The sequence below is a fragment of the Pollachius pollachius genome (genome assembly GCF_949987615.1).
Source record: "Pollachius pollachius genome assembly, chromosome: 16".
Classification (NCBI taxonomy): Eukaryota; Metazoa; Chordata; class Actinopteri; order Gadiformes; family Gadidae; genus Pollachius; species Pollachius pollachius.
Window position 1 is genome coordinate 3,710,211 of NC_136949.1, and position 20,000 is coordinate 3,730,210.

Consider the following 20,000-nt stretch of genomic DNA (forward strand, 5'->3'; position numbering starts at 1 on the left):
CAGGTCCCCGCAGCACACGCTCAGAAGCAGCCGCTTGCCCTCCTCCAGCACCTGGTACAGCTGGGGCTGGTGCTCCGTCAGACGGGCCTTCAGACACTGGGCGGGGGAGGGGGCAGAGAGGGTGGGGTTAGGACGGGTGGTGCTCCGTCAGACGGGCCTTCAGACACTGGGGGCGGGGCAGAGAGGGTGGGGTTAGGACGGGTGGTGCTCCGTCAGACGGGCCTTCAGACACTGGGGGGGGGGGGCAGAGAGGGTGGGGTTAGGACGGGTGGTGCTCCGTCAGACGGGCCTTCAGACACTGGGGAGGGGGGGCAGAGAGGGTGGGGTTAGGACGGGTGGTGCTCCGTCAGACGGGCCTTCAGACACTGGGGGGGGGGGGCAGAGAGGGTGGGGTTAGGACGGGTGGTGCTCCGTCAGACGGGCCTTCAGACACTGGGCGGGGGAGGGGGCAGAGAGGGTGGGGTTAGGACGGGTGGTGCTCCGTCAGACGGGCCTTCAGACACTGGGGGGGGGGGGGCAGAGAGGGTGGGGTTAGGACGGGTGGTGCTCCGTCAGACGGGCCTTCAGACACTGGGGGGGGGGGGGCAGAGAGGGTGGGGTTAGGACGGGTGGTGCTCCGTCAGACGGGCCTTCAGACACTGGGGGGGAGGGGGCAGAGAGGGTGGGGTTAGGACGGGTGGTGCTCCGTCAGACGGGCCTTCAGACACTGGGGAGGGGGGGCAGAGAGGGTGGGGTTAGGACGGGTGGTGCTCCGTCAGACGGGCCTTCAGACACTGGGGGGGGGGGGCAGAGAGGGTGGGGTTAGGACGGGTGGTGCTCCGTCAGACGGGCCTTCAGACACTGGGGGGGGGGGGGCAGAGAGGGTGGGGTTAGGACGGGTGGTGCTCCGTCAGACGGGCCTTCAGACACTGGGGGGGGGGGGCAGAGAGGGTGGGGTTAGGACGGGTGGTGCTCCGTCAGACGGGCCTTCAGACACTGGGGGCGGGGCAGAGAGGGTGGGGTTAGGACGGGTGGTGCTCCGTCAGACGGGCCTTCAGACACTGGAGGGGGGGGGCAGAGAGGGTGGGGTTAGGACGGGTGGTGCTCCGTCAGACGGGCCTTCAGACACTGGGGAGGGGGGGCAGAGAGGGTGGGGTTAGGACGGGTGGTGCTCCGTCAGACGGGCCTTCAGACACTGGAGGGGGGGGGCAGAGAGGGTGGGGTTAGGACGGGTGGTGCTCCGTCAGACGGGCCTTCAGACACTGGGGGGGGGCAGAGAGGGTGGGGTTAGGACGGGTGGTGCTCCGTCAGACGGGCCTTCAGACACTGGGGGGGGGGGGCAGAGAGGGTGGGGTTAGGACGGGTGGTGCTCCGTCAGACGGGCCTTCAGACACTGGGGGGGAGAGGCTGGGGTTTGTTTATATGTGTGTGTGTGTGTGTGTGTGTGTGTGTGTGTGTGGGCGTGTGTACCTGGTAGAGGTTGATCCGCTCGCTGAGCCGCTCCTCCGTCTCCTCCACCAGCGCCACGGTGGGAACACCGCCCTCCACCGCCTCCAGCTGCCCGCACAGCGCCTTGTAGTCCTCCAGGAGCCGGCTCCACGACTGGAGGACCGGGGGGGGGGGGGGGGGGGGGGGAACCAGGGGGAGAACCAGGGGGAGAACCAGGGGAGGAACCCGGGGGAGAACCAGGGGAGGAACCCGGGGGAGAACCAGGGGAGGAACCCGGGGGAGAACCAGGGGAGGAACCAGGGGGAGTGGGGAGAACCAGGGGAGGAACCAGGGGGAGAACCAGGGGAGGAACCAGGGGGAGTGGGGAGAACCAGAGGGAGAACCAGGGGGAGAACCACGGGAGGAACCAGGGGGAGTGGGGAGAACCAGGGGGAGAACCAGGGGGAGAACCAGGGGAGGAACCAGGGGGAGTGGGGGAACCAGGGGGAGGAACCAGGGGGAGAACCAGGGGAGGAACCAGGGGGAGTGGGGGAAACCAGGGGGAGTGGGGGGAACCAGGGGAAACCACGGGGAACCAAGGGGAGAACCGGGGGAGGAACCAGGGGAGGAACCAGGGGGAAAACCAGGGGAGGAACCAGGGGGAGCAGGGAGGAAACCAGGGAGGAACCAGGGGAAAGGGAGGACCCAGGGGAATGGGAGGAACCAGGGGAGGAACCGGGGGGGACCAAGAGGGAACGGGGAGAACCAGGGAGAATCAGGGGAACAGGGGATGGGGAGAGCTTGGGTTAGCAGTAATAGCAGTAAACCCTAACCCTAACACACTTCTCTATTTCTCGGCTCATATATGTCATCATACTTCTGAGTATAACATAACAACAACAAAAGTATTTCAGCGCGTGTGTGTTGACATGCCTGTGTATATGTGTGTGTGTGTTTGTGTGTGTATGTGCGTGCGTTTATATGTACAGTACATGTGCGTGCGTGTGTGTGGTGTCCCTATCCACCACCCTGTCCCAGCGTGGCTCCTACCTCCAGGATGCTCTCCAGCTCCACCCCCCTGCGGTGGGCCTGCTTCAGGATGCTGTGGGCCGAGCCCATGGTCTCCTCCAGGGCCTGGCTCTCCCGTGGCCCCACCAGCCCTGACACCTTGCTGTAGAAGGCCTGGCTCAGCACCATCTGCCGCTCCACGCCCTGGAAGAACTCCTTGAGGAGGAGGAGGAGGAGAAGGGACAGGGTCAGCGATGGAGGCTGGTTTTAATTAGGGCTGGGTAAAAATATCGATTCATCAATTCACTGCAATTTACTTGTCCTCGATTCAATTTCGATTCAGAGTTTTTTTTAAATCGTTTTATTGAATTTATTTCAATAAAAAAAAAGAAGCATACATTGTAGTCTATATCGAATCGAATCAAGACCTAAAGAATCGAATTGTGAGGTACCTGGCAATACTCAGCCCTAGTTTTTACACAGTGCTTTCCTAACCAGTGACCGCTCAAAGCGCTTTACAATATCGCCCAACATTCACCCGTTCACGCACACATTCACACACCGACGGCGGTGCCAGCCACGCAGGGCGACAGCCAGCTCGTCTGGAGCAGTCAGGGTGAGGCGCCTCGCTCAGGGACACATCAACACAGCCGGGGATCGAACTAGCAACCTCCCGGTGACCAGCCAGCCTGCTCTAGGTGGGTGTGGGTGATGTGGTGTGTGTTTGAGTGGGGGAGTGAGGAAGAACAGGGTGGTTTGTACTGTATGGATTCACCCTAAACCCTTTTTGTCGCTTCCAAACAAACTAAAACAGTCAGCAAGACAAGCAGGTGCTGTCCTGTCGGGATAGGTGATACATGAGCAGGGAGTGGTCGCACATCTTGCCCGAGGACGCCTGGAGGTGAGTGCTGCGGGCAATGGGATTCGAACCCAGAACCGTTTGGACGAGGGGGTCCAACATTAACCGCTCGAGTGTCCGCTCTCTGGTCACTTGATTTGAAATATCTAGAGCTGTTAGAATAAGCGCAATAATAACGCGTTTAAATGTCAACATTTAAATCAGAATTAATTTTTGTTTTTAGTTCCTTAACATTCATTATACTTGCAGTAAGTGACATGACCTGTTTATAATCCCTAATCTGTGGTGATACTTATAAGAATTGAACTACACTTGTAGTTTCTTAATCGTTTGGCAGCCCTTGAAACATCCCATTAAGTGAGTGAGGCGGTCCTCAGAAACGTCTCCACGCCTCGTTCTCCGTCCGTCCGTCCGTCCGTCCGTCCGTCCTCACCTTGTGTTTGTCCAGCAGCATCTGCACGTCGATGACCGAGGCCACGGTGATCTTCTGGTCGGCGGCCATCTTGTCCTGGGCGGTGTCCACCAGGTCGGCCAGGTCGTGCAGCGCGGCCTCGTACTGGGCCTTCAGCGACAGGCTGTGGTTCAGGCTGCTGCGCCGCGAGCCCACCATCAGCACTAGCTCCCCGTACGCATCCTGCGGAGGGGGGGACAGCGGGGATGGTGAGTGACGCCTCTGTACGCGCTTTATAGTTAGCCGTTAGCATAAGCATTAACACCAACTACCAGTCTACCGTCAAGCATGGCGGTGTACTCCTGCTAATGCTAATGCTAGCAGTTAGCGTTAGCATAAGGGCTAACTGCTAATGCTAGCAGTTAGCATTAGCATTAGCGCCAACGCTTATTTTTAGTGATGGTAATGATTGACGTCTTAAAGAATACTATGAGAGAATTAACATGGACTGAATGGTATATAATAGATTTTACTTGGACTGACCATCAGATATAAACCATATGTGAATTTAAATATACAATTAAAATGGTTCAAATCCTAATATTACCGTCAATAATACTGTTATGATCACTGATAGTTAGCAATATGTGTGTCAAGAGAAAGGAAAGGTAAGGACATCAGATACTCATGGCGTGGGGCGAAGCCTCACCTGTAGTTTCAGCAGCTCCTGCTTGGAGACCTGGTCTGACTGCAGGCTCTCCGCTCTGCTCTTCAGCTCAGCCACCCTCTGCTCAAACTCCCGCAAGCTCTCCTCCACCTCAGATAGAGCCTGACCGGACCAAACACACAGAACACACAGGGCCGAGTTCCTGTTTAGCGCTACTGCTACGACAACAAGGGAACATACATTGACGATGCTAAGCTCTGTTTTTAAGTGCCGGGATTTGCCAGGACACAACACAGAATAAGTGTGTACATTAAGTCCCACGAGGTAAAACATACAGTCAGTGCGTACGAGGGGTGTTTTTAGGAGAGTAAGGGAGGGGAAGGGGCAGTGTGGGGTAAGGGGCGAGGCTATTCTGAGTCCAGGTGAACTAAACAAGTGAGTCCTGAGTCTCTTGCGGAAGGAAGCTGGTGAGCGACTGCAGTCCTGACGTCGTTCACCCATGGCGAGTTATTAAGAGTTGTGATTTTGTCTTTCAACTCTTGGCTGCTCTTAGCAATGGCGGTTACCAGGCCTGGATCACAACTCTGATCCTGTAGGTCGCTGCCTAGCGCCCGGTGGGTTGCTGGTTGGGGGGGGGGGGTGTCTCACCTCGATCTGCTTGGAGGCGGGCTTGTCCACGGCCCCGGTCTTCCTCTGCAGCACCGCCTGCTTGCTGTCCCCCAGTGCGGTGAACAGCCTCCTCAGCTCGTTCTGGGCAGACGGCAGAGGACCGGGAGTCAACATGGGGCTACGCAACATCACCTCCAGCCCCGTCAACACTACTACTGACATACTTACTTATCGTCGCTTTTTAGTATGCTGCGTGTATTTATATGCGGTTCAATAAATAGAAGACGCACACACACTAAAGAAACGGACAAAACTCTTCATATTTTTTCTATTTACTCCAAAAGAAAACCTGGTGAACGTTTTGGGGTTTGCGTGTGTGTGTTATGTTTATTTAACTGGATCGTTTCCCCTTCAGAGATGGATATGCACCTTAACGAACGTGATAAATATATCACCTGGTTAGCCCATTGATACTTTAGCTGTGATCAAGGGCTTTACAAATATAATTGAATCCAATAAAATAAAATAAAGTACAATAAAATACAATTTAATAAAAGAAGAGTCGTTACATCTCCACCACTCTGTACCAAAACCAGTACCACCAAGATGGCCGCCCCGGGTCCCCAGCCCCTCACCTGGAAGGCCGAGTGGTCCTGCAGGCGGTCCCTCATGCCGTCACACTGCTGCTCGAGGGTGGAGTCCAGCAGCTCCAGGCGCTCCGTCAGCCCGCCCAGGGTGTCCTCCATCAGCCCCCGCTCCTCCCCGCCCCACAGCCGACCCCCTGCACCCACCAGGGCCCGGCACCGGGACGCCTCCCCCCGCACCTCCTTCAGCTCCCTGCCCAGGCCCTGGGGGGGAGGAGGGGGGGGCGAGAGACGGCGGCCAATAGGGTGACGGTTAGTGGGAGGCCTCTAAATGGGCTGGAGACAGCCCCGCGCATGAGGACAGATGGACTGACGGACGGACGGACAGACAGATAGAAAGACATACAGGCAGACAGACAGACAGACGGACGGACTGACGGACAGACAGACAGACAGACAGACAGACAGACAGACAGACAGACGGACAGACGGACGGACGGACGGACGGACGGACGGACAGACGGACAGAGTGACAGAGTGACAGACAGAAAGACATGCAGACAGACAGACGGACGGACGGACGGACGGACGGACAGACAGATAGATAGATGGATAGACAAACAGACGGACAGACAGACAGATAAAGAGAGACAGACAGATAGACTGACGGACGGACAGACAGATAGATAGATGGATAGATAAACAGACGGACAGAATGACAGACAGATAAAGAGAGACAGACAGACAGACAGACAGACAGACAGACAAAGAGAGGCAGACAGACAGACAGACCGACAGACAGACAGACAGACAGACAGACAGGCAGAAGGACTGACCTCCATGGTGTAGAGCTGGCTCTCCGTGTCCTCAGACAGCAGGACGGGTCCAGACAGCAGCTGGTTCTCCGCAGCGTCCAGCCAGGTCGAGGCCGTCGCCACGGCAACACACAGCTCCTGCTGGACCCTCGCCTCCCCGGGCTGCGCCTTGGCGTCCCCGCACGATGTCTGCACACACACACGCACGCACACACACGCAGGCACACGCACACACACACACACACACACACACACACACACACACTCACACACACACACACACACACACACACACACACACACACACACTCACACACACACGCAGGCACACGCACACACACGCACACACACACACACACAAACACACAAACGCATGGACACACACACAAAAACACGGAAACACACACACAAAGGTGGTCATTTCACCACAGATCCAATAATTACAACTTTTATCATACAGTAAGCAGTGAATAATAGTGCAATAACAGTGCAAATATTATTTAAATATTATTATTTAAATACTATGGCCGTTTTATGGGCTTTTCATCATGATGAGCAGTGTTAACATTGCACTACGGCGTCCTGTGGGAACAAACAGCGAGGGAGACATTCTTTCAAAGTTCATTCCCAGGTCCACACCTCCTGGCCCAGGGCGTCCAGGGTCCGGTTGCAGGCCTCGAACAGGGCTCTGGGGGAGCGGGGGTCCTGGCTGGAGGGCTCGCCCCGGAGGACCACCCCGGGGCTGGACAGACGAGATCTGTGGAGCACCTGAACGCACGAGGGTGGAAGGTTACAGACTCTGAGAGAGCACTGGCAGAGATTGTCGCAGGCTTTGGGGGGATGTGTGTGTGTGTGTGTGTGTGTGTGTGTGTGTGTGTGTCTGCATGGATCAGTTTGAGTTTCTGCGTGGATGCATGTGTGTGTGTGTGTGTGTGTGTGTGTGTGTGGTGGTGCAGGGGCTTGTGTCTATGTGAGTGTGTGCATGCATGTCTGTGTGTACGTGTGCGTGAGTGTGTGTGTCTTTGTGTGCTCCTGTGTGTGTGTGTACGTGCATTTGTGTATGTGTGCATGTGCTTTGGTGTATGTGACCGGTGTGTGTGCGTGAGTGCATGTGTGTTTGTGTGTGTGCGCATGTTCTTGTGCATACGTGACTGTGTGTGTGTGTGTTTGTGTGATTGTGTGTGTGTGCATGTTCTTGTGTATACGTGACTGTCTGTGTGCGTGCGTCGTGCGTGCGTGCGTGCGTGCGTGCGTGCGTGCGTACCGGGCTGAGCTGGTCCTGCTCCAGCGAGGTCAGGGACAGCTGCAGCTTGGTGCTCTGGTCTCTCTTCAGGTTCTCCCAGCGCTGCCGGAGCTGCTCCAGGGGGGAGAAGCTCTCCGCCTCCAGCAGGACCCCTCCTGGGACCGACACCTCACTGGGGGGGGGGTGGTTACACAGACTTTAAGGGCCAGACTTTAGTGGAATAAAGTGAGTGTGAATGTGGGCATGCTCTTGTGTATATGTGACTGTGTGTATGTGCATGCATGTGTGTGTGTGTGTTCACGTTATTGTGTATACGTGACTGTGTGTGTGTGTGTGTGTGTGTGTGTGTGTGTGTGTGTGTGTGTGTGTGTGTGTGTGTGTGTGTGTGTGTGGAGTCAAGCCAGGTCTGTTGTGTAAGTGCAGCCCTTTATCACTAGACGACTCAAAGGGGTTTTAGGGGCGGTATATTTATGACACCCCCCTGACCCTAGCCCACCCAAAGGGTAGGAAGAAACTCCCTGAGGCAACAAGGAAGAAGTCTAAAGAAGAACTTAGAGTCGGGGATCCCTCCTCCCGGGGATGGTGAGGAGTGCAATGGCTGCCATAACGGACGCACTGCTGTAGTAGAGTCACATGCATACATTTGAAGAAAGTAAAAGAATAACTGGATAAAATAAATGTTCTAATCTGTGTCCCACTGATCGTGTTGACTGTCAGCGGTTTGAACCCAATTCACAGAGGAACACGGGAGTGATGGAACGCGATCAAAGAACGTGAGAGATGAAGTCCTTCATCTCTCACATTCACAAGGAGTTAATCTCTCACGTTCACAAGGAGTTAATCTCTCACGTTCACAAGGAGTTAATCTCTCACGTTCACAAGTCCAACTGTTAAAACGGTGGACTTGTGAACGTGAGAGATGAAGGAGTTAAATTTGGGAACGTGAGAGATTAAGTCCTTCATCTCTCACGTTCACAAGGAGTTAATCTCTCACGTTCACAAGGAGTTAATCTCTCACGTTCACAAGTCCAACCGTTAAAACGGTGGACTTGTGAACCAGAGGGCCAGCGATGTCCATGACTCGCTCAATGTGCGCCACGGACCAGGAAGGGTCCTTCAGGAGACGTTGGTCACGTGACGGGGCGCTACCTGTCTCCGTTTGGGGGGGCGTGTTGGCTCAGCACCTCCTCCCCGATGCTGGCCACCGATTGGAGGAGCCGCCGCTGCTCTGCCACTTGCTCCTCCAGCTCCTGCAGGAGGACCACACACACACACACACATGAGCACAGGCACGCACACACACACACACACACACGAACGCACACACACAGACAGACACACACATGCTCACAAAAGCACATACGCAGACACACACATACACAGACAGACAAACAGACATGTACACACACACAAAAACGCACACGGACATACAGACACGCACACGCATATGCAGAAACAGAGAGAAAGACACACGCACGCACACACATAAACACACACACACACAAACACACAGACACACAGAAACAGTATCATTCTGACCAGATACAGCGTTGTAGAGCGACAACCACACAACTAAGTGGCATGAACACAGACGCCACAGCTATCCCTGGGAGTCCATCGTTAGTCAACAACAACAGTGTAACCAAACTATAGCTAAACAAGATGGGAGGGGGGATTTTATTCCTGCAGTAGGCACTTGTGCTATAGCTGACTTCCTCTCACCCTCTGTCGCAGCAGGTTGCACTGGTGCTGCTGGGAGCGTGTGGAGCGCGCCTGGGACAGCCAGTCCTGGACGTTGGGACTCTGGGACAGGGTGGAGTCCGTCTCGCTGTCCTCTTGTTCCTGTAGCGTTCCCTGGAACGTCAGACACTGGCTTTAGTCATACATTGGTGAGGAACACTGGGAAGTGGACGCCGGTTTGATCCTGGGCTGCTTTGCTTTTGCTTTTGCGTTTGAGTTCGAAAAATGCAAATGATAACATGATAGTTATCACTTTTTGGGACTGCAAAGAAAATGGGCGGCAGTGGCTTAGGAGGTAGAGCCGGGTTGGCTTGTAACCGGAAGGTTGCTAGTTCGATCCCCGGGCTCCTCCCAGCCGAGGTGTCCCTGAGCAAGACACCTCACCCTGACTGCTGCTGACCAGCTGGCTGTCGCCTTGTGTGGTAGACTCCGCCGTCGGCGTGTCAATGTGTGCGTGAACGGTTGTGAGTCGCCTCGGATAAAAGCGTCAGCTAAACGTTAAAGTACTCCCTCACAACCGATCATTTATTTCCCATTAGGCATTGACTTTCAGTTCAACCTCCCACTGCTAGCTCACGTGGGGCTCTCGGGGCAGGACGCCGTCACATGGTGCATGGCCTGGGGTCAAAGGTCACGCAAGATTCAAACTGAGGATGTGTCAGCAGTTTCCCTTGATCGCCGTCGGTCACCGCACACACATAGACGCAGCTTTCTCCCGCTTCACCGAACGAGGAATCACGCAGACGGCCGGTATTCGGAAAATGACGCTTGTCATCAGAAAGCCAGCGGGTTCAGAGTGCCTTTGCGTGCCTTTGTCTGCCATCTGGTTTAGCCTCACAGGCTCATTGTGAGGCCCGGGTCCAGTGGTGGAAACAGGCGGGGGGGGGGGGGGGGGGAGGTGTGACATTTAGCGGCCGCACAATGCTTCCATTGAGAATGACACACAATGCAGCACAGCCCAACGCAAACAAAACAACAAAACACAACGGATCCCAGACCAGCATGGCACAGACAATGGGTGACGGCGAAGGGGGTGTCGTAAAGCGAGGAGGATGGAGGAGGGAGGGATGGGTGAGGGAGAGGAGGAGGAGGATGGAGGGATGGGTGAGGGAAAGGAGGAGGAGGATGGAGGGATGGGTGGGGGAGAGGAGGAGGAGGAGGGAGGGATGGGTGGGGGAGAGGAGGAGGAGGAGGAGGGAGGGATGGGTGGGGGAGAGGAGGAGGAGGATGGAGGGATGGGTGGGGGAGAGGAGGAGGAGGAGGGAGGGATGGGTGGGGGAGAGGAGGAGGAGGATGGAGGGATAGGTGAGGGAGAGGAGGAGGAGGAGGGAGGGAGACAGACATACTGCAGTCGCTACAGACAAGAGTGTACTGGATCAATAATATAGAGAACGGAGATGGGATAGAACCGATATCATAAGAACGCTAAGAAACTCCCTCATCGAAACATTAAGTTTGACGACGAAAGATGTGCTTGACGGGGAAAATTACATTTTCATTTAAAATATTGCAGCAAGTTAACGAGGAACAGAGATGAAATTCAAAGTATTTTTCACATGAACTAAGGCTTTATGGGAAAAAAAAATCCATTCCATTTCAATAAGAGGGTGAGAAAGAGAGTGAGAGAGAGGGTGAGGGAGATGGTGATAGAGAGAGAGGTGAGTAATCAAACTTCAACCCCCCCCCCCCCCTCCCCTGAGACCCCTGGGGTCGTGACGCCCCCCCCCCCCCGGTGTCCTCACCTGGATGTCCACCTGCTTGTCGTGCAGCATACGTTGCAGCTCCACCAGGCTGCCCTTCAGCGAGCGCAGCTTGAGGGTGAGCTGCTCCGCCTCTCCCCCGGGGGGCCCGGCGCGGCCCTCCAGAAGCAGGGACTCGCTGTGCACCGACAGCTCCGACAGCGACGCCACCTTGCGCTCGATCTCGTACAGCATGTTCTGCAGGGGGGGGGGGAGCAGGAGCCGGGGGTCAGAGGTCGTCGCTCCGCGGGCAGCGGTCGAGCGCCCGGTTGGTCGAGGCCGCCTCATCTCAGCAAAAGCGTCGTCGGGTCCCCTGCAGATCTAATTCCGCTGCCGCCCGACCGGGATTCACGCGCCCCCGGATTGACATGATGCCGGGTGCATCCTTGGTTTAAGTGGTCGCTAGGCAACCTGTTTCCCCATCAACCCCCGGTCCAGTGGTGTGATGCTCCGTCAGGAGAACGTCATGACAACACAGAGCCAGGCTGCCGCGGGACCCCCCCAGAAACGCCGGTGACAAAAACATCTCTTTGACCAAGCTTTCAAGACGAGAACGTCCAATTGCACCGTCGTAACGTTTGATCCCGGTGCTCTGATTGGCTGAGTGTGTGATTGACAGGCGGGGAGGGCGGGGGCGCAGAGGCCTCCCTGCATAATGCAACACGCTTCTCCCTGGTTCTAGAACGCACCGCACACACTAGCCCACCTCCAGCAACCCCGTCAGCGCCTCGGCTCTCCCTCCCATTATACCAGCGTAGGGACTCTGCCGTGACACCTGATAACAAGGGTAGTATGGACGGATGGTAAATGGACTGCATTTATACAGCGCTTTCTAACCATCTGCCACTCAGAGTGCTTTACATTATCGCCCAACATTCACCCATTCATGCACACATTCACACATTCACACACAGACGGTGGAGTCAGCCACGCAAGGCGACAGCCAGCTCGTTGTTTTACATAAAACATGCAAGGGATGTTGGTGCAAAGACCGAAACGACCCGCCTTGGCAACTACTTCCTGTATATGACACACACAGGCACACACGCACGCGTGTGCGCGCACGCATACACACACGCACGCACAAGCAGACTACTGAGGCGTGAGATGAGCCAGGCTCCACAGCAGACACACAGTCACCTTAATCAGCTTACAGTCTGTGAGCTTCCTCTCACACACACACACGCACGCACGCACGCGCACACTTACACACACTCACTTACACGCACACACAAACCTTTGGCAGCGACTTAAAGGCGCAACGAGTTTTCCTGCGAGGCTGCAGTGTGTGCATGACACAGCAAACGACCCAACCGTGCTCCCCTGTACAGTAGCAGTCACTACACCTAGCTGAGACGCACCCAGCCTGCCATCGCAGACCGCCGGCCCGAGGTCAGTCGCCACCACCTGTCCCATCCGGACCTCATGCTGAGACAGCTCCCCCCAACCCTCCCCCACCATTACCATGGCAACAGAGAGCGCCTGGCACATCCCAGCGGAACGGGATGGGAGATCGGGGAGCCAGTGGGTGGAGTGCAAAAAACCTGGGGAGTCTGAGCGGTGAGCAATTTACTAATCCTAATCCGAGTGTCCCCCCTAATCCGAAAAAGTTATTTCTCAAGCAAAACAAGGAAGTAAGGGGCTTAGGTCTGGCGTGTGAAGGAGCTGTCTTCCAAGCCCTTGCCCGTGTATCCATGGGAACAATGTTTCTCCATCAACCACCCAGTTTTACTGGCCATGAACTCGGCTTACAAACCAAACCTAGTCTCACACATCAGACTATAGATTGATACAGAGGTTCTCAACCTGTGGGCCGGGTCCCCACTTGCGGTCCCCTGATTTGCATATGGTGTCAAAGGGGATTGCCGACGTAAGCTTTAGATAGCTCACGATCCGTTTAGCAAACCCTAGACGTCCTGTATGTACGAACTGACTGACTCCCTAAAGATTCAAACTAATACTAATGACTTAATGAGTAGCAAAGCGATACGATGGGGTTCACCAGGAAGTTAACGAAAGTGTTGTTGATCCCAGATCACAGGGTCCATAACGACCACCCAATAGGGCGGGGAGACCTACGTATCACTGATCGATCATCAATATTAACTCATCCCCGGTAAAACACCAAACAGCTCTCGGCTCTCCGCCTTTCTAAGTGACGTCGTCATCGGGGTCGCCGGTGACATCACCGCGCGGTCGCCACGGTCACCTGGCAGTCGATGAGCTGCTCCTCCATGTCCAGGGAGTCGCTCTGGGGCTGGAGGGCGGAGCTTAGCGTGGCCCGCGTGCTGAGCAGCCAATGGTTGAGCTCCTCCGCCTGGACGCGGTAGCGCTGCAGCGTCTGCTGCTGCCTCTGCTCCTCCAGCTGCTCGCCCAGCTTCTCCTGCAGGGGTCAGGGGTCAGGGGTCAGGGGTCAGGGGTCAGGGGTCAGGGGTCGGGGGTCAGGGGTCAAGGGTCAGGGGTCAGGGGTCGGGGGTCAGGGGTCAGGGGTCAGGGGTCGGGGGTCAGGGGTCAGGGGTCAGGGGTCAGGGGTCGGGGGTCAGGGGTCAGGGGTCAGGGGTCAGGGGTCAGGGGTCAAGGGGTCAGGGGTCAGGGGTCAGGGGTCAGGGGGTCGGCAGGGTACATGGTCAGGTGTGAGTGTGGGGAGGTGAGTGTGTGTGTGTGAGTAGGTGTGTGAGAGAGAGTAGGTGTGCGTGTGCGTGTGTGTGTGTGTGTGTGTTTGAGTAGCCATGTGAGAGAGAGAGTGTGTGTGTGTGTGTGTGTGTGTGTGTGTTTGTGTGTATGTTTGTGAAGGTTTGTGTGTGTGTGTCTGTTTGCGCACATGCGTGTGTGTATGTGTCTGAGTGAGGATAGGTGTTTGTGTGCATGCAAGTATGGCCGAAAGAGTAGGTTTGTGTGTCAGACCAGGCAGGGAGTGTGTGTGTGTGCTTGTGTGCACGTCCATGCATAAGTACGTACATGTGTGTGTGGGTATGTCTGAGAAAAGGTGCATGTGTGAGAGAGTGAATCAGTGTGTATGTGTTTGTGTGTGTGTGTGTGTGTGTGTGTGTGTGTGTGTGTGTGTGTCCGTGTTTGTGTGTGCATTTGCACGAGTGTGTGTGTGTGTGTGTGCATTCTTGAGCATGCAATGAAGGTTCACTTCTTTACATTAGCTTATCTCGGTTAACATTGCTAAATTAGCTACTAGCTGTGGCCTCTCCGGCCCTCCCCTGACCGGACCCACCTCCAGCAGCTGCCGCTTCCCGGAGGCCTTCATGCGGATGGTGGCCATCCTCTCCCCCAGCACGGTGAGGGTGGACCTCAGGGCCAGCTGGTCCCCTCCGTCCCCGTCCCCCAGGAGCTCCTCGGAGAAACACGTCTGCAGCTCCCCAATCTCCTCCTGCAGCATCATGATCTCATCCATCAGGGCCTGGAGGGGAGGAGGGGGGGGGGAAGAGGAGCAAGGAGGTGGGAGAAGTAGAGAGGAGTGGAGAGGAGCGGAGAGGAGCAGAGAGGAGCAGGGAGGAGCAGAGAGGAAATGGGAGGAGTAGAGAGGAGTGGAGAGGAGCAGAGAGGAGCAAAGAGGAGCAGGGAGGAGCAGAGAGGAGATGGGAGGAGCAGAGAAGAGCAGAGAGGAGCGGAGAGGAGCAGGGTGGAGCAGAGAGGAGCAGGGAGGAGATGGGAGGAGTAGAGAGGAGTGGAGAGGAGCAAAGAGGAGCAGAGCGGAGCAGGGAGGAGGAGCGAGGGGTGGAGGGATGCAGGGAGGAGTGGGAGAAAAAGAAGGGAGCAGAGAGGAGCAGAGAGGAGGTTGGAGGGGGGTAGGAGCAGAGGGGAGTGGAGGGGAGCAGGGAGGCGTTGAAAGGAGTGGGGAGGAGGAGAGGGGAGCAATGGGGAGGAGGAGTAGAGAGGAGCAGAGAGGAGCAGGGAGCAGGGAGAAGTTGAAAGGAGTGGGGAGGAGGAGAGGGGAAAACATCAAACAGAGTGGACCTGAATCTTAACTCCCATTAATATTCAATTCCTCAGCGTGGTCTCGGTCTTAAAGAAACAGTACAGTACAGTGTCGTGGCTGTTGCTGTTGAGAGCAAACATCAAACAGAGTAGACTTGAATCTTAATTCCCATCACTATTCCGTTTCCCAGTACAGCCTGGGTCTTAAAGGAACAGTACGCTGTAGTGGTTTGCTAGCCGAACCCAGCATGGCAGCGCTCAACAGTGCGGTGCTGTCAGACCAGGCCTTCAGAGGGCCCAGTGCCTTTTATACCCCCCCCCCGTGGAGCAGGCCGATCCTGTCTGTCCGCTCGTCTCACCCCCCCCCCCCCCCCCCCTGCGGCCCGACAACTGGCCCATTGTTTTGGGGCCTTGCAGTGTCAAGGTTGTTACACTTTATACCCCAGTGTGGCACGTAAACACACAGGTGTGCGCCCACACAATGCCCACACATGCACAGACTCGCCCACACACGGACACAACCAAACACACACACGTGCTCGCACACAGACACCCCCGCACACACACACACACCCACGGCCACACAGTGCACACCCACGCGCAGACTCGCCCACACACACTGACGCACGCATGTACACACACACGTGCTCGCACGCACAAGTCACCACACACAGACGCACACGCGTCCCCAAACACACACACACCCACACACACACGCCCACACAAACACACACACACACACACAAACACACACACACACACACGGCCAAACACACACACACACACCCACAAACACACACACACGTCCACACGCCCACACACATTCCACCACACACTGAGGCAGTGTCTCTACCCCTCTACGTTCGGTGTTGGCATGTGCGGTATACCTGGTGGGCGGCCATTTGGCTCTCGGGGGTCTTGCTGGGCTCCAGGCTCTCGTTGAGCGCCCCCTCCACGGCCTCCATCTTGGTGGAGACGCACTGCACCGTCTCCTGGTAGTGCTGCTGCCGCTCCAGAGCCTCGTACAGAGACTTCTGCTTCTCACTGATCTGAGGTGTGTGTGTGTGTGTGTGTGTGTAGGGGGGGAGGGGGGAGGAGGAGAGAGAGAGAGAGAGAGAGAGAGAGGGAAGGAGGGAGGGGGGAGGGAGAGAGAGAGAGGAAGAGAGGGAAGGAGGGAGGGAGAGAGAGAGAGTAAGAGAGGGAAGGAGGGAGGGGGAGAGGGAGAGAGGAAGAGAGGGAAGGAGGGAGGGGGGGAGGGAGAGAGAGGAAGAGAGGGAAGGAGGGAGGGAGAGAGAGAGAGAGTAAGAGAGGGAAGGAGGGAGGGGGAGAGGGAGAGAGGAAGAGAGGGAAGGAGGGAGGGAGGGAGAGAGGAAGAGAGTGAAGGAGGGAGGGGGGAGGGAGAGAGAGAGGAAGAGAGGGAAGGAGGGAGGGAGAGAGAGAGAGAGAGAGGGAAGGAGGGAGGGGGGAGGGAGAGAGAGAGAGGAAGAGAGGGAAGGAGGGAGGGAGAGAGAGGAGTGAGGTATGGAGGGAGAGAGAGGAGTGAGGTAGGGAGGGAGAGAGAGAGGGGTAAGAGTCATTAGCAGGGGTTGGACTTCCAATTGGTGTCGGTAGCTGAGAAGCAAACTGCTTCGGAAACTATCCAATTAGGGAACCAATTAGTTACCCAAGCAACCAACCAAACAAACAGAGCCCGCCCACAGCCCAGGTAAAGGATGTGGTTGCGGGGCGTCGCCCTGGGGGGGGGGGGGGGGGGGCCTACCACGTTCTTCAGGGTCTCCCAGGACTTCTGCAGGTCGTCCAGGTTGGCGGCGCTCGTCTCCATGGAGGGGTCGTACAGCTCCTGGAGAGGGGCCCGGCCCTGGGGGGACACACAGAGCACAGGGTGAGACTCGCGCTGGGAGGGGGGCAGCGAGAGGGTGAGGGGGTGAGCGTGTTTGAGTGTGTGTGTGTGTGTGTGTGTGTGTGTGTGCGTGTGTGTGTGTGTGTATGTGTGAGTATGTGAGTGAGTGAGCGAGCGAGTGTGTGTGCGGGAGTGTGTGTTTGCCTGAATGAGTGAGTGAGTGAGTGAGTGAGTGAGTGAGTGAGTGAGTGCGTATGTGTGAGTAGGTGAGTGAGTGAGTGAGTATGAGGGTGAGAGAGTGAGTGAGTGAATGGAAACGTGTGGGTGCGTGTGTGCGTGTGCGTACAAACGCCTTATTGTTTTGAACCAGATGTTTACTCCAATATGAACACCAGCACTCGAATCCATATCAACCCCCGACTGGAGTTCAAACCAGTCCCACCTACTACTGTACTGAACAAATAGTGCTACAAAGTAAATATTGAGATTAGCCTTAGCACCGCTACGATAAGAATGTACTGCAGAGAGGTATTTCACACAACTTGACCCAATGGAAGGGAGAGCATTGAAACAAACTCTCACTAATCAACCGCAACACGGCACTGATTCACCACCTTATCTACATCCAGAAAGGGTCCTTTCAGTTTGGTCTTTGCTTTGCAGCTCACCATTGAACAACAAGTTTGTAGAGCATAAACATTTGACTATAGGCAATCAAATCAAAGCCAAGCAATTTGAAATATTTGATCCCCAAAGTCCCACTCCTGACCCATTCTCCTTCAGCGTTTAACCAAAGACTCAGATGACTACTTGAAAAATGATTACTTAACAGAAAAAAATAAACGTAAGAACTTAACTTGATAAAAAGAAATAGAAGCAAGGAAACAACAGTGAGAGACGGGAGCGGCGTTGGGTCAAACCAACCGCTCTCAGCAGGGAGGGGTCAGCGAGAGCCAGCGTCACTGCGCAGCTCCAGCATGGGGCTGGGTGGAGGGTGTCTGTATGCGTGTGTGTGTGTGTGTGCGTGCATGTGTGCGTGCGTAGGTGTGTGCATGTGTGTAAGGATGGGGAAGGAGAAGGATGGGTTGTGGATGGACACGGACGTGGAGGCGAAGGTGGAGGGGGAATCGGGTGGTGTAGCTGCGGGAAATAAGCTTCTTCTCTTGGTGAACGGGGAACTTCGGGGCAGCTCGTTCCCTGAAGATGATCCGAGGAACTCTGCATAACTCACCGTGATGATCACTAACATAATCTCAAGATCGGACTTCAGATCTCCAGTCTGAGGCCAGGCGAGCGCAGACCTCAAACCTGGGTGAACGGGCAGATTCTCTTTCCTTTCTCTTCATGTTTGTTCGGACCAATCGCGTTGCAGGAGACGGGGATTTGCAGGCACGTGATTGGCTATTAACTAACAAACACGAGGCAGCAGTGCAGCAGTAGCACTCTGTAGAAAAAAAGAGTCTGAAGGAAGTACAGAGGTACTTTTATTTTGAAAATGATCCTTGAAATCTCCATCCCCTCACGTGCATGAGTTTGAATGGGTGGATGGGTGAGGTTCGGGCAGGGGGGGACGGGGGGGACGGGGGAGATGGGGGGAGGTGGATGGGGGGAGGGTCTCTGCAGTACCTGGTGGGGGGGGGGTAGCGTCGGCGCCCGCCCCGGGGGAGGGAGAGCGGCAGGCGGGGGGGGAGGAGACCTCGCTGTTGGTGCCCTCCTCCCCGGACTCCTCGGTCACGGGGGAGAGCAGCGTGTGGCAGCGGCCCGCTGTCATCTGACCACGCACACGCACGCACACACACACACACACACACGCATATGTGCAGGCAGACACACACATACATGTGCACACATGCCCCCACACACACACACACACACACAAGCGCGCAGGCAGCACCAAGGAGGACGGCAGGAGAAATCAAAAAAGGGACGGACCAAAGAAATAGGCAGAGAGAGAGAGGGGGGGGTTGGGGGGGGAGAGAGAGAGAGGGGGAGAGAGAGAGGGGGGGGGGGGAGGGAGGGAGAGAGAGAGAGGGGGGGGGAGAGAGAGAGAGAGAGGGGGGGAGGGAGAGAGAGATGAGGAGGGAGAGAGAGAGAGAGAGAGAGAGAAAGAGAGAGAGGCAGCGAGAGAGAGGCAGAGAGAGGGAGAGAGAGAGAGAGAGACAGACAGACAGAAAGACAGACAGACAGACAGAGAAACAGGATTATAAATTAGTTGGGAAATGCAGGGTTTGGAGCGTAAGCATGTCGCTGAATCATCAAGGAAATGATAGAAAATATAATATAATCATGTAATCATATATTATGCAAAGAGGCAACGTCCCGAGATGATCCCTGGCAGCATATTATTGTAGAATCACAGTATTGGCAGAGGAGTTGTGTCAGTAATATGCTAGAATGATGGGAGCCAAGTGTGGAAAGACGCTGGCAATCATCGACCCACAAGGACCTTCTGCAGGAAGAATCAGGGGAAATGAATGACCTCACACAGGAAGTACCCGGATTGGGCTCCGCTAAACATTTACCCACACACACACACACACCAAGAACTGGCACACACACACTTCTTTTACGAAAAGTACCCAGGCAAAGACCACACACTAGACTACTGTAGTCGGGAATCAGCACGGCCGCAACTATTCTAAACAGAATTAGAAGACGAAAGGTTTACGTCTGAAAAAAACATGCGAGAAACATGCAGCAGGGTTGTGCGTAGCAAGCCCAGAACCCCCCCCCCCCAAAAAAAAGTATGACACATAGACAAACAAGCTCGCAGAGGTTGAAGGTTCAGATCTGGCCTCTGGATCTCAGCGAGAGGACAAGGGCATTCCGCAGCTGAAAGGGGAGGGGGGGGGGGGGGAGGAGCCAGCAGCAGTCGTCTGAGGAGACACCTCACCGTTCCGCCCGCATGCCTTCAGAGGAGAGGCTGAAACGTGAGCCAGGCGTCGCTCAGGGTCAGCCGGCGGCAGGTTTTGGCGGGTCCCGGTTGAACTTGGCTCTCGGGGGAGCCACGCAGTCAGAGGGTCACATGATGCAACGCCGCTGCAACGACGGAATGTGTCTGTGCTCGGCCATGCGTGGGACGGGCCCGACGGACTCAACGGCCCGGCGAGGGGGCTGTAAATAGACCCCCCCACCACTACATGGCTACGTGACAGCTATCTGTCGTATCAT

At 55.8% G+C, this 20,000-nt stretch overlaps 1 protein-coding gene across 1 annotated transcript in view; it reads right to left on the reverse strand.

Moving 5' to 3' along the window:
- The window catches only part of syne1a (spectrin repeat containing, nuclear envelope 1a), a gene marked incomplete at its 5' end in the record, with an annotated part of 172,465 nt that overhangs the window by 42,390 nt on the left and 110,075 nt on the right, over positions 1 to 20,000 (reverse strand). Inside the window, 19 exon segments of the mRNA XM_079754209.1 lie at positions 1 to 96; positions 1,450 to 1,581; positions 2,458 to 2,631; positions 3,708 to 3,908; positions 4,375 to 4,494; positions 4,981 to 5,082; positions 5,577 to 5,789; positions 6,362 to 6,529; positions 6,980 to 7,108; positions 7,605 to 7,755; positions 8,733 to 8,833; positions 9,306 to 9,437; positions 11,066 to 11,260; positions 13,272 to 13,445; positions 14,286 to 14,471; positions 15,877 to 16,038; positions 16,749 to 16,847; positions 18,456 to 18,468; positions 18,470 to 18,600. The exon segment at positions 1 to 96 is cut by the window's left edge and continues 101 nt beyond it. Of these exon segments, the coding sequence (XP_079610335.1) occupies positions 1 to 96; positions 1,450 to 1,581; positions 2,458 to 2,631; positions 3,708 to 3,908; positions 4,375 to 4,494; positions 4,981 to 5,082; positions 5,577 to 5,789; positions 6,362 to 6,529; positions 6,980 to 7,108; positions 7,605 to 7,755; positions 8,733 to 8,833; positions 9,306 to 9,437; positions 11,066 to 11,260; positions 13,272 to 13,445; positions 14,286 to 14,471; positions 15,877 to 16,038; positions 16,749 to 16,847; positions 18,456 to 18,468; positions 18,470 to 18,600 (2,679 nt within the window).